At 33.9% G+C, this 15,404-nt stretch overlaps 1 protein-coding gene across 1 annotated transcript in view; it reads left to right on the forward strand.

Moving 5' to 3' along the window:
* LOC123261724 overlaps positions 1-15,404 on the forward strand; it is a 204,427-nt gene that overhangs the window by 81,246 nt on the left and 107,777 nt on the right. Inside the window, exon 4 of the mRNA XM_044723527.1 lies at positions 4,697-4,841. Coding sequence (XP_044579462.1) covers positions 4,697-4,841 — 145 coding nt within the window. The remainder of the gene's footprint in view (positions 1-4,696; positions 4,842-15,404) is intronic.

Genomic DNA, 15,404 nt, shown 5'->3' on the forward strand with positions numbered 1-15,404 from the left:
GAGGGTACACGATACAGAGCGTCATTTCAGTTATTTTATATCATATTGATAACGAATTATTATTTCGATTTGTTTTTAATTGAATGTGAGGCAGATAACTCTTTAACATTAGTTGAAGAGCAAGATGTGATATACGATGAGAACACAAAAGTAAAAGATGGTGATCTTGTCGTATTTTATGTTGGGAATAAAACTTTTCAAGGTTATGTTAGAGAACACGGAGGTAAGGAAATAGTTTATTAAAATTAAAAAAAAAAATGATTATATGAACTTAAAAAATAATCCTGAAATAATTACTTAAGATGATGAAAAAACATTAAAAACCAAACAAAAGCAACTCCTCAAAGAGTATAGAAAAATCCAAGCAAATCGAGTAAAATAGTTACACATGTGATATCTCCTGTTAAGACTCGACGAAAGTTAAAAAAAGCATCTCCTATAAAAGAGACTGAAGAAAGAGAAAAGGCTAAAAAGAATAAAAAAAAAAGAAGAATAGGTAATTATTTTTAGGATTTTATGATTTAAATAAGTGGGATTATTACTAGAATTTTTTACTTGAAATCGATTATTGAATAACGTTTATTTTGCTTTGCTAGGCCACATTAAAATTAAGTCATGTCAAAACTAAAAAAGAGGTCGCTAATTTAATAAAGAAAAGTAGAGGCGATGTTTTGTCTAGCAGTGAATTATCAGATGAACAAGAACGTAGTCCAACCAAGGATGAGCTTAAAGCTGAATTAAAAAGCCTTCGTGCTGCTCATAGAGGCTCTAATTCTTTACAATTAGATAGTAATGTACAATTAACCCAGCAAAATGAAGATGTAAAAGAAATTTTATCAGACGATGAAAAAAAAACTGAAGAAGTGAATGAATTACCCGCTAAAAAAATTAAATTAAATGAGAACAATGATGGTGAAAAGTCGGCCTTAACTCAATTATTTGGAAAAGATCATTTGACACCAGTAAGTTTTATTGTAAAATTACATTATTAAAAAGTTTATTTATATTATTATTAAATATTGATTATTTAATTATTTAGATGACTCAGCTTAGAAACTCCGGAATTTATTGTATTACTAATATTCACGACTATGCATTGAGTGGCAAGCAAGTGACACATATCGCTCGTCGTTTAATTGATGGGGTATTCTCTAAGAAAGCTATCGCTAGTTGTACTTTTACAGACCAGGCTCCCAGAGCGCAAGGGAAAGAACGGCAAATAATTCCTGTTTCAGCACTGGACGATGCTGCTAAAAACGCTATTATAGGTTTGTTGATAGTTTTTCTTTTCCATCAATTTATTACTTAATAAAAAAAATAGATTTGGGTTTCAAACAATAATTAAATTCAGTTTTGTAGTAATTTGTTTACTGGAAAATATCGATTTCACTTCAGTAATATTTATAGTACAGTGATAAATTAAAACTTCATTGTTTTAGTTCATATATGTTCATGAAGTGTATATCAGAAACAATTCTGTGTCTAGTTTTACCGAATAATCGATTGTAGATTCTAATAATACGTAAATTAAGACGTATTTGAAGTTAATAAATATTTTTTGCCTAAATTAAATTACTAATGTTTTGATTGGTAATTTTTAGATCTTAAAGTACTTCAATATTTCGCGAAAAAATATTTGTTCGATTACTGAACAAAAATTGAGTATTTGTATTTATTTTAATAACAGTAATTATATGTTTTCCTCAAACAGATTTCGCTATTCAGAAAGGGCAATCAAGGCAGATCAAAATTCCAGATAGGAACGTTATCGTAGCTCAAATGTCTCAGAGATTGGGTGAAATAAAGCGTGAAATCTTATCGAAGGCTGCACCTGCACCACATTTGCCTGATCCGGCGAGCCATGAATAATTTTCATAATTATTTGTGTTTACGCGAGAACAAGTTCATCTTTTATTATTTTTATTCATATGTTTTATGTTTAAGAAATTTTTTGATTGGATACTGACTCAAAGATTTTGTACTGGACAAATTTGTTTATGCGTAAACAATTTTTTTATTTTATTTTCTTTAGTTATACGTTTTACGTTTAAAAAGTTTCTAGATTGAGCAGTGACTCAAAAATCTCGCACGAATTAAATTTGTTGACGTCCAAACAAATTTAGCTTTTATTATTTTCATTAATACGTTTTTAGTTTAGAAAATTTTGTAATTGAGTACTGACTCACCGATCTAGTGCTGGGTAAGTTTATTTACGCATAAAGAATTTTTTTTTGTTATCTTCATTTAAACATTCTAAGATTAAAAAGTTTCTAAATTGAGTAGTGACTCGAAGTCTCGCACTGGTCAAATTTTTTGACGCGTAAGCAATTTTTTTTACTATCTTTATTCATATGTTTAAATGTTTAAAACATTTATTTTGAACGTAATTATTAAATTTACTTAAATTATTAAATTGAAGCCTAAAAAAATTGTTGACTAATTATCGTCTATTACTATAATGCAAATTATATTTAATATATTTGTTAATTTTTATACTGACCATTGATAAATGTGTAAAATTTTTAATGATTAAATTTAATAATTTAAGTAAATTTAATAACAAAGTTCTTTATTTAAGTTTAAAAAATTTTTAGATTGAGCTGGGACTCAAAGATCTCACATTGATTAAATATGTTGACGTGTAAACAAGTTTAGCTTTCATTATATTTATTGACTCATTTTAAACTTTGAAAATTTGTAGATTGAGTACTGACTCGAACATTTTGTACCAGTCAAATTTGATGACGTGCAAAGAAATTTAGCTTTTATTATTTTCATTAATACGTTTTAGGTTTAGGAAATTTTGTGATTGAGTACTGACTCAACGATCTAGTACTGGGCAAGTTTATTGACGCATAAAGAATTTTTTTTATTATTTTTATTTAAACATTCTGAGATTAAAAAGTTTCTAAATTGAGTAGTGACTCAAAGTCTTGCACTGGTCAAATTTGTTGACGCGTAAACATTTTTTTTTTACTATCTTTATTCATATGTTTAAAACAGTTATTTTGAACGTAATTATTAAATTTACTTAAATTATTAAATTGAAGCCTAAAAAAATTGCTGAATAATTATTGTCTATTACTACAATGCAAATTATATTTAAATATATATGTTAATTTTTATATTGACCTATGATAAATGTGTAAAATTTTTAATGATTGAATTAAATAATTTAAGTAAATTTAATAATAAAGTTATTTATTTAAGTTTAAAATATTTTGAGATTGAGCTATAACTCAAAGATCTCACATTGGTCAAATTTATTGACGTGTAAACAAGTTTAGCTTGTATTACTTTCATTAATACTATTTAAGTTTAGGAATTTTTAATATAAGTGTATGTTTAAAAATGTTATCTCAAGCGTAGAGTGAGAATAAAAGACATATCTAATTAACAATAATTATCTTTTCTATTCCATAATAGCATCTTGATTTTATACATAAACATTTAAAATTTATCTAGGATAATAATAAAAAAATAACAACTGAAAGATCTAGGTAGAGATCTGTTTGAATACATCTGTTCAAATCTAGTTATATCTGGCCATGTCTTGCCAGATAGAAACAATTTAAAAATCTTACCAGATCTAAAAAGATTATTTTTTAGTTATATCTGGCCAGATCTGATTATATTTGGCCAGATCTCGTCAGACAGAGACAATTTAAAGATCTGGTCAGATCTTTTTATATATGGCCAGATCTAATTCGTTTTTCCCGGGATATTACTTTTACAAAATAATTTCGATGTTTCACATCTGCCAGGCGTCCCGTGACGGCTCACATTTTTTAATTTTTTTCCGTTTTTTGCAGTTTAACCCCTAATTTTGACTTCAGATTCGTGTTCAGCAGTAAAAAGTACTTTGAAAAATATATGTCGCACACCCAGCAAAGACTACTTTTTTTTGTGGACCTGTGTTATTATCATTATTTCAATCAAAATTATTGATTTAAAAAAAATTTTTTTCATAAATAGTCACTCAAAATGTTTTGTAGGAAATGTTTTGGAGTTTTTGAAACTTTTTTTCGATTATTAGTACGATCATTATTTCTCAAGTTATTGATTATCAAAATCAAGGCGTACTATTTTGCTTTGATTGACGATAACTCCGCAGAAAATAATCCTTAACAGCTTTTTAATAACATAAGATTGAATGGTGTTTAATTTTTTAAGAAAAAACCTACCATACTTATGAACAAGAAAATTCTTCCGAATTCCGTAGACCTTTTAAGAGATGAGCAAAAATTCGAAAAACATTTTTTCTCCAGCAGTTTTTTTGAGATATCTCCAGAAACGAAAATGATAACACAATTTTTTGACTAGACTTAAAAAGTAGATACTTAGAGCTTGAATTTGTTTTTCAATTCTCCAGTGTCCGATTATTTTCCTTCAAGTTACACCTTTTTGACAATCACTAAAAATTTGAAGTTTTTTCATTTTCTCTCATTTTTGTGACTATTGTATGTTCAATAAATATATTCTTGAAATTATTGACCAATTTCATTTATTGAAGAACAGTGATTCTGTGTAACTTAACAATTAGGTAGTAACTTAGATTACCACCAACGTTATTAAACTTAATCTTAAGATATAAATATTTCTCTTAGCTTGTAATGTAAGATTTGTTCGCTTGAAAATATTACCATAGGACGTTATAAAATTTTGCATGATAAAAATGTTTTTTATTTACTCCTAGGCGGACCTATCTTGTAGAAATACTCATATAAGTGTTGGAGCAATATACACTCGTACTAATTTTGTAACATTAAAATACGTAACGGATGCTTGGGGAACAGACACAAATGGTTTCCGGCTGGTTATTACTGCAGTTAAAGATCCAAGTAAGTAAAAATCATGGATATTTAAACTTATTTAGTTTTCAATTCGTGGGGCAGATATGAATAGTTATTATTGTTAATAAGTTATGTACCCGGGTAAACAAATTTATATATAATTATGTTTACTTATATATAATATATATTACTTATACATGATTATATACTTCTTACATATAATTATATATGATCATATGTAATTATACACTACTCACAAAAATTAAGGGAATAAAAAAAAAATGCAAATTTTTTTCAAATTTTTGACGGGCTGTGGTTCAGCAGAAAATGATCGTATAGCCAAAATAAAAATGCATTTTGAAGCTCAAAGACTCTAGTTTTTAGATCTTGAGGTCAAAATTTTTTAGAAATCACGGTTTCAACATGATCTGAAGAAATAGAGCGAAAAAAATAATTTCCAAATTTTAAACTTTTTTTTTTTCGCTCTACGGGCTCGGAAAAATTTTTTCAGATAAAGCGACCTTATGAAACAAATAGCCTGTTTATTCAGCTTTGATTGCATTTTTTACTTAGCTTGATACAACCATTTGCTGCGAAGATATCTGAGATTAGACGAAAAAGGACGTTTATGTCTTTAACCATCAATATCTCTGCAACCAATAATCGCACAGCAAATAAAAGGACAGTATCCGAAACTGAAAAAAATTTCTAATGAAATCCTATAAAAAAATTCCAGAGAAAAAAATCTTATTGATGTACGATACTGCTTTAAAGAAAGTTGAAAAAAGTAACTTTTTCCCTTATTTTGGTTAATCGACTGTATCTTAACAAATACTGACGGGGAAGCTAGACATTGCAGGAATTTTTACACCTCAATGTACCCCTAAGAACCCTTCAGTAGTTTTTCCGCCTCGAGTATTAAAAATTTTGAAAAAATTTAAGGAATAAGATTTTATTCATTATCGTGCTGCAATCTTCAGAAAAATGAAGAATTGATTTTTTTTTTGTTTTGCACTCAATTTGCCTCAGCTCATCAGTAAATTTGGTTAAAAAAAAAAGATACAAAAAAATTGGAAAATTAGGATAAAAAAAATTTTTGAAGATCTCCATGAAAAATTAACCAAGCCAGGAATCGGACCTGGATCTCCCCGATTACATGTCAGGATGCTTCAAAAGTTGCTCTTCATTCTTAGTGGCTATCCATCGCTAATACTTAAAAATTAAATCGAACAGATACCAGTATTCACCTGCTAACTAATGTTCAAGTTCGATGGTTACCCATCGACCTAACGCTCCGGGGAAGATTTGTCCCAAAATTTTAGTGAAGATGGAATATTACCATCCACTTGAATTAGATTTATATTAGCATAAAAAAATGATGACTGAAAGGCAAGAACGGGTTATAAGAATTATAATTATCACGGTCGAGAAAAATTAATAAATATAAATAATGTCTATTTTTTCTAGACCAGAATATGGAAAAATCTTTGTTTGCTTACTCTCCTTTATTGCTATGACTAAAGATACATATTTTTATTAATTAAAGCACTTTTAGCTTATAAATTTAATTTACTGATCTAAAAATCTTGTATAAATATTAATATATTACTTTGTTACATGCTTAAACGGTAGACAGAGCGTCTTGAGTACCTCAAGTACGCTTGTTAGTTTGCAAGTTCACAGCCTTGAAGTTCATGAACTGTAGATAAGACCAGATAATATATTTTAAATATATTAAAAATCTTTAAACAATATATAAATATATAAAAAATATGTATAGTAAATATATTTTTGATAACTAACTTTTGGCTGATTTTCATATATATTTTATATATTTTAAATATATTTTAGATATAATCAAGATATATCTGAAAACACATAAAAAATATATATCTAAAAATATGAAAAAAAATATATTTTGAATATATCTAAAATATATAAAATATATATGAAAATCGGCCAAAAGTTAGTTATTAAAAATATATTGACTATACATAATTTATATATATTTATATATTTTTTATAGATTTTTAATATATTTAAAATATATTTTTTATGTATTTTGACATATTTTTTTTTCATGGGGGTGGCGGGAAGTTGCAGGTTTGGCCTTCACGGTCAACCGTTTTCCTAATTTTTTCAAATGAGATGATAGTTTAAGGACGCACCTCAAAGTATCTTTGATAGAAAAGTAAGTGTGCGCTTCGAGTCAGCAAAGACTTTCAGGCTGTTCTTATTCCACATAAATATTTTAAAATTAATGATCCAATCTATTTACATGTAGAATTTTATTCAATTTATTTTACATCATCATTCTCATAAAAAAAAATTAGGAAAACGGTTGACCCTAGAGGCCATCCCTGCAACTTCCCGCGTATTCGACACTTCACAAAATTTAAGGGAGCAAGAAAAAAATTCAAACTGTTTGGGGATTTTTAACAAGCTGTAACTCGTAGAAAAATGGTCTTACAGCAAAGAAAAAAGAAGCAAATTGTAGCTGTAAGTGTCTAGTTTTCGGATCTGAGTTTGAGAATATTTTTTTGAAATTTTCTTTCGAGTAATCTTAAGAAAACCACCGAAAAAAAATTTTCGAACTTTTTTTATGATTTTTTAACTTCCGGCTGAGAAATTTGAAAATTTTCAAAAATCGGGAAGTTATTGGTTTCACCCCGTTTTTCGAAAATCGAGTTTTCAACGGATATTGACGTTTTGAGGTCCGAGGAAGCCTCCCTTAATGTTTTCGCGATGATGTCCGTACGTCTGTATGTATGTGTGTGTGTGTGTGTGTGTTTTTTTTTTTTTTTTCTAGGAGGGGGAATCCTTTTTACGGATTCCAGGCATAGATGTTTCGCCTGGATATGTGAGACTCGACGCAGTGTCATGCAAATACTCGACACTAGCACCCGTACTCACTAAACCCTAAACCTCTTTTCTTTTATCCTCTTATCCCCTATGGAAACCGCCGTGTAGGCATTACATCGCAGGGGGAGGAATTAGCTGCCGCTCTTCCTTCTTGTGGCTAAGGTGTTGTTTCTACCTTCCTTCTAAATTCTGACTTTGGATCTTTTTCTCTCAATGGAACGCAGTTCAGTAAGAACTTCTGTGGCGAAAGTGCTTGTGGCATTCCAGGCTGCTTCACTCGACAACATTGCTTCTACTAACGTCTCTGGTTGGACTTTCTTGTTCAAACAATTCTCTAACTCATCTCGATGAGGGTCAAAACGTGGGCACACAAAGAAAACGTGCTCTGCATCTTCAGCAACTCCTGGGCAGATAGTTGACTTGACCGTGGCTCCGGTTCATCCAAACGTCGATCTTTGGTATAAGACGATAAGTCCATCTACCTTTTCCTGCGGCATCCCACTGCAATTGCCATCGTACGATGCTGCGATATCGTTCTTCTGTTCTGAGTTCTTCGTGGCTAAGTGTGGTTGACCTTTTCCGTTGGTATAGGTTTCGTCTTTCTTCAGCTAGGACTCTGAGGGGCCGAGTTCCAGAAATGACGCACACTGCTTCCTCAGACATTGTTCGGAAGGCGCAAGCTACTCTTAAGGCACTCAGACGGTATACTGGTCCAGCCTTTCTCCATGCTTCTTGTAATTCTAATGCGTCAACCCAAATGGATATTCCGTACGTGAGCACTGATGTGACCACAGATGATAATAATAATCTTCTGCTCTGCTTTGGACCTCCGACGTTTGGCATTAGTCGTGATAGACTAGCTACCACTGCTGATGCTTTAGTACTCACATGTTCGACTTGTTGTTTAAATTTCATGTTCTCCGATTTCTAATTTGATTGTTTCTACTGCTTTCCTGCTAGTGATAAGCACTGCTTCAGTTTTATGCTTGGCCAGCTCCAAATTCATCATATTCATCCATAGGTTGATGCGGCCGAATGTAATGTCAAAGGCCAGATTTATCTCTTCCAGATGTTTCGCGACTATCACTACAGCTACATCATCGGCATATGCAACTAACTTGACCTCTGATGGCAACGCGATTCTCAGGAGTCCATCGTACATGATGTTCCACAGGAGTGGTCCAAGAACTGAGCCTTGTGGTACTCCTCCAGTAATATCGTACTCCTTCGGACCGTTTTTCGTGTCATACTTCAGGACCCTATTCGAAAAGTAGCTTGCTACCATTCGAAGCAGGTATTCTGGTACTTTTCTGTCTTCGAGAGCTCGCATAATGCAGTCCCAGTTGGCGGAGTTAAAAGCATTCTTGATGTCCAAAGCAGCTACCAAACAATACTTTTTCGTACTACCTTTCCATCTCTTCCCGGCGATTGCCTCCTTGGCTGTATTGACGACCAGGTTGATTGCATCAAGGGTTGCTCGTCCTTTCCGGAATCCATACTGGTTGTCTGATAAGAGTGGATCAACAACAGCTTCTATCCTTTGATGAATTATACGCTCTAGTATCTTGACCGCCGTATCTAACATACAGAGTGGGCGGTAAGATGATGGCTCATCCGATGGCTTTTTTCCCTTTGGAAGTAGTACTAATCTTTGCTGTTTCCATCTTCCAGGAAAGATCCCTTCTTTGATGCACGAATCGTAGGTCTCTAAGAATAATGCTGGCGCTGCTTTAATAGCTGTTTTTAATGCAATGTTCGGGATTCCATCCAATCCAAGCGCCTTGTGTGTGTGTGTGTGTGTGTGTGTGTGTGTGTGTGTGTAACCCTTTTATAACTTTCGAACGGCTTGACCGATTTCCTCGCGGTTGGTGCCATTCTAAAGGGTTTGACCGAATTTAGATTTTGAATACACTTTGGACCAGTAGATTTTGAGAAATCTTAAAAAAACTACGAAAAAATTTTTTTTTAGATGTCACTCAAACCACTAGCAGTATGGAGAAACCACCGCCAACCGGCACTCGATCGATTAAGATCTTCGCAGTTTCTCGACGTAACCACCAGGACGTTAGAGTCATCGCCCGGTCATCACTGACCGCCCGATCGTTCAACGATCACACGACTCATATCAGCTTTCGCCAATTAAACCACTAGAAGTGCGGAGAAGCTACTGCCATACGGCACTTGATTGATGCCCTAATCCTGCAGTCTCTCGACGCAACTACTAGGACGATGACTCCCTAGCCAACATTAGGATGCAAATATTCCTCCATCTGGCCTCCGTTTGTAATAAGTTAGCTCATACTTGGTGTACTAATGAAGTATCCTAGCTGCTACGGAGCTCAAGATCACTCCAGCTGTTCACCAACTCCTCCAGATTCGCACTAATAAGAGCCGATCGTTGCTGCAATCGCTTAACTTTACACTGTCAAGAGTTGAACGGCCAACGTGATAGTCCAACTTAGCTTTTTACCTAGAACAGATTAAGAGTGTCGACGATGTAATGTCTTACCACTGAAATCCCTTCAAGATTCCTGGTCTTCCGTCTACAATCATAATGACGGTCCATGACGTACTCGATGCACACGTTCGTGCCTCTTATGCACTATCGTCAATTGTTGAAAGATCTTCAACAGCTATCGCTGCCTTCCATACTGACTCGGTAATATCTGTGCAACGGTTACTCGAGCAACGAGTTGATACTTCAGCACTCGTCTGAACCACCTTCGAAGCCTGGTCAGAAACTTTGAAGACATGGATTAACATTTTACCTAGAGACAGATGTAATGCTCTCGACGATATATAAATCTTATCTTCATTGTAACGTCCACGTTTTCAAAAATTATTAAAATAAATAATTTATTTGTCCCCGGCTCGAAATTTGCTCGCCGGAGTCCAGGGTCATAAACGGGGATTACATTATCAATAACAAAATATAAACAAAACACTTCATTTTAAATAAATCAAAGAAAAAGGAAAACCTCTTTATTGGCCTGATCATGTTAATAACAATATAAACAAATATAATCAAATTAAACAATATAAACAGTATATTAGAACACTCTTTTCACAAATATTCGCGGTTCAAAATCGCGAACTAAACTTCAAGAGCTGGTTCCCCGCTTCTCCAGGAGACTAGCCGTCACCCCTGGGCCTAAACCTCTACCCCGAGAGCGAATGGAGAGTGTCCTCTTCGCCCCCACCTACACGGCTTATGATCACCTACCGTACCTCTGCTGAAGGCTTCGGCACGGGCAGAAGCACTTTCATCCGGTCGGTTCATGACACTTACCTGGGCCTTGGTCAGACTCCAGGTAGAGTATCATCCTCTGGAATTACCTGGTGAAGAGTATGCTTACATATTCTATCGCTGAAATTCCAGCTTGAATTTCAATCATATTTTATACAGGTACGAGAAACCACATTTCCTTCACTCAACATCCAAGAAGGACGTATAGCTAATTCCCCTTACTTTAAGATACTCAACGTACTCAATGTTAGACCATAGCAATTCTAACAACCGATACCTTATAGCTGATGTGACAATATACTCTGACCAGTATCAACGACCCTTTTTTTTTTTGAGGTCCAGTTGACCTGAGTTTACTACCTCACTATAACTTGTCATAAAATTAACCCGCAGTTTTAAACAAGACCATTATTGTTTAAGGGACAGTAACTGCGCTACTGTACAGATTCAAACCAAACTATTTAGCAATTATGTAAATATCGATCTTGTTGACCGACGTTTCTATTACTTTAAGATCTTAAAATCTTGTTCTGCCAGCAGGGCGTTTAATAATTTCGTAGTAGTCCGATACCACATGGTGATTTTAAAAATAATAATTTCGATTACAATTTAAATTTGCAAACTTCATCCGAGTATTGTGCGATATTAATTAACAATGCTCAGCGATATCTCTTCGCAAAAATACCGATATGAATTTAGAATATATTGCTGAATTATTTAATCGCTCATCTAATTCTTCATCTTTCTAGTACGCAATTAGTACATCAATTGATGACTTAGCATTCACAAACTATCGACTTCAATAATCTATACTAAATTTATAAAGGGGGAAGATTTGATTGTTTGTTGGCATTGAATAGGCTCCGGAACTACTGAACCGATTTGCAAAATTCTTTCACTGTTGGGAAGTTACACTATCCCCGGATGACATAGGCTATTTTATATTCTTAAATTATTGTTTAATACCGTGCAAAGCCGGGGTAGACTGCTAGTCATTAATATTATTAATTATTTTATCTTTAACTTTCGTCCATCGACTATATACTCCGTCAATTTATAACTAATAATTCTACTTTACGATATCAAACGCTTAACAATTTTATTTACATCTTGTGTAAACATGTCTAGCCGATTCAATAATATTATGGGACGTTAAAATTTGGTGAATAAAATTTCTTACAAAATTATCTGATTTTCTAACTCAAATGATAGTGCTACCATACTAACGTAAAATTAATAAAATTAGATAATTATCTTTCGTTTTAACTAGCTTACAATCAATGCTAAGGAGCATTTCAATAATACACTATAAAATAATTTTTTACAATCTATTGTAGAACTACTTTGTCCTTTGTGCATTATACCGATGAGTTTACTTAGCCCGTAACCGACACATGGTTGCCACTTAACTTTTTAGTATTTACAATAAAGTAATAAAACAAGGGTTTCTTGCGAGATAAAAACTCGGCTGTGAGAAAACTAAACCCGAAGTTTCCTCGTATAGTAATTCTAATACTATGTCCTTGAAATCATCTGTTATGTGTTGATATATTTTAAAAATTTTTTTAAACTCGACACAAAATAATTTTAATACTAACAATGAATTTTACTTATTGAGTTACTGGCAACACGCGTAATATTCATTTTCAACGACTAATGAAAAGGATGTTTTGAACTATTCAACGGCTTTAACTAGAAACACTTTTATACCAACATGTGTTATTTAGGCATTTCGAATTTCTACGTTATAACTATTTACTATTTTCTACTTTCTCCTTTGTGTATTGTTCACAAAATATATGTGACCGCCGGATTCTATTTTATAGTTTTGTCAACGATAATTTTTTCAAACTTTGCGTCATATATTTTATATATATTATTAACATACTTATTCATTATTTTTCAATCAGATTTGAGTATATATACTAACTATACTTAACAATAAGGTCGTTTTCCGAATTGTTGATCTTTGCAATTTGCAAGAACTCTACATTAATAAAACCAATCATTTTACTCTTTTATAGCTGACGAATATCCAATTGTAACAATTAACAATCAAGGCGTTACTAGATTATATTTTGATTCTGATTAAGACAACTGCTTATTTATTTTGAAAATGTATAGTTACTTATAACCGCGACAACATTCTTTGTAACCGCATAGCGAGTATTCACTACTTGATCGTGCAAGTATATCAATGCTACACCCAGTATGCATAATTCGGAGTTCTACTTCATTATTTATTAATTTAAGATTTTTTTATGTTACTACAATTACTACTTGCAATCAGAGTTGCAAAAATCTTAAAGTTGCCCTTTATTCTCAGTAGCTTTCCATCGTTAATACTTAACATATAGTCGAACAGATACTAGCATTCACCAGCTAACTAGTGTTCAAGTTCGATGGTTACCCATCGACCTAACTATCCGAAGACGAATTGTCTCAAATCGTTAGTGAAGATGGAAATTTCCATCCACTTGAAATTAGATTTATACTAGCATAAAAATGACCGAATAGGTGATAACGGGTTATAAGAATTATAAAAATCTTAATGTGAAAAATAATGCAATAATCATTACTTTTTTTAATGGCAATGTAATTTTTATTCATTACTTATTAAAAAAAAAATTAGGAAAACGGTTGACTCTGAAGGCCATCCCTGCAACTTCCCGCTACTTTCGTAATTAAGCGCTCAAAATTGCACTTATTACGTTTTTGAGCTCTTCGAGTTCGAAAATATGATTTTCGTGTAGTTTTGAGCTCTCCGAGCTCAAAAATCTGATAGGAGTTTCATAAAACTATTTTTTGAATTTTCAAACCGCAATAACTTTTGAATGAATGAACCGATTTTCACGCGGTTGGCGGAATTCAACGCAGTCTTTCAAATTCTATGATATGTTTTCAAACACAAATTGATCAGACCGGAAATTTGGGTGTAATTCGAAAAAAACACTTTTTTTCGATTTCTTTCGTCAACGATTACTCACGAACGAATCAACCGATTTTAACCGGCTTGGTGGCGATCGACGTGGTTTTTCGATGTTGAGAGCTGATTAGTTTTTGGAATTGATCGGTCAGGCCGTTTGAACGTTATTAAACAAAAACCGCAGTTTTTTTAAGATTTCTCAAAATTGATCGGCCCGAATCGGTCCAACTTGTATTCAAAATCTTAGTTTAGTCAAACCCTTTCGAATGGCAACGACCGCGATCAAATCGGTCAAGCCGTTCAAAAGTTATGAGAAGTTTACACACACACACACACACACACACACACACACACACACACACACACACACACACACACACACACACACACACACACACACACACACACACACACATATGTACACCCATGTCTTCATCGTAGAAACTGCTGAAGAGAAGACCAAGGACCTAATGAGAAGAGTCACCCAGGCTTGCGACGCTAGTATGTCTCGGAAACGTCGCATAAATTCAAGACCTTCAATGCACTGGTGGAACGATCACATTAGCAATCTACGCTCAAAGTGTCTTAAAAAAAGAAGAAAGTCTCAGCGTGGCTACAGACGATCTAACTCCGCAGAGCTGTTGGCAGAGTATAAAAAGGCCCGTCGAGAACTGAACAGAGCCATCAAAGAAAGCAAAAGACGTTGCTGGAAGGAACTGGTCGCAGAAGTTGAGAAAGATCCATGGGGCAGACCGTATAAGGTGGTTATGACCCACTTGAAATGCCAACCAATGCCATCACCTACGTGTCCACAACTCCTAGAGAAGATTGTTACTACGTTGTTTCCCCAACAGCTGGTATTCACCTGCAAGTTGGAGCAGCTCAATTCTGAAGACATCCCAACTATCACGTTGGACGAGTTGATAGAGGCAGGAAATCGAGTAGGGAATAATAAGGCGCCGGGATTGGACGGAATTCCTAATATTGCTCTGAAATCAATCCTTAGGGCAGCACCAACATTATTCCTGGACGTTTACGATACATGCCTGAAGGAAGGGACTTTTCCCCAGAAGTGGAAACAGCAACGGCTAGTGTTACTTCCGAAGGGAAAAAGCCGCCGGAAGAACCGTCATCCTACCGACCACTCTGCATGTTAGACACGGCCGGCAAGATATTCGAGCGCATAATTCATCAGAGAATAGAGGCTTTAGTCGATCCACTCCTAGCAGAGAACCAGTTTGGTTTCCGAAAAGGACGGTCAACTCTGGATGCTATCAAATTGGTTGTTGATATAGCCAAGGATGCAATCGCCGGAACGAGATGGAAAGGTGGAAAGAAGAAATACTGCTTGGTGGCTGCTTTGGACATCAAGAATGCCTTCAACTCCGCTAACTGGGACTGCGTTATGCGGGCTCTAGAAGAAAAAAACATACCAGGATACCTTCGCAGAATAGTAGCGAGCTACTTCACGAACAGGCTCCTGAAATATGACACGACGAATGGTACGGAAGTGTACGAAATCTCCGGAGGAGTGCCACAGGGATCAGTCTTAGGTCCTCTGCTATGGAATATCATG

This window comes from Cotesia glomerata, linkage group LG1 (genome assembly GCF_020080835.1).
Source record: "Cotesia glomerata isolate CgM1 linkage group LG1, MPM_Cglom_v2.3, whole genome shotgun sequence".
NCBI classification, from domain to species: Eukaryota; Metazoa; Arthropoda; class Insecta; order Hymenoptera; family Braconidae; genus Cotesia; species Cotesia glomerata.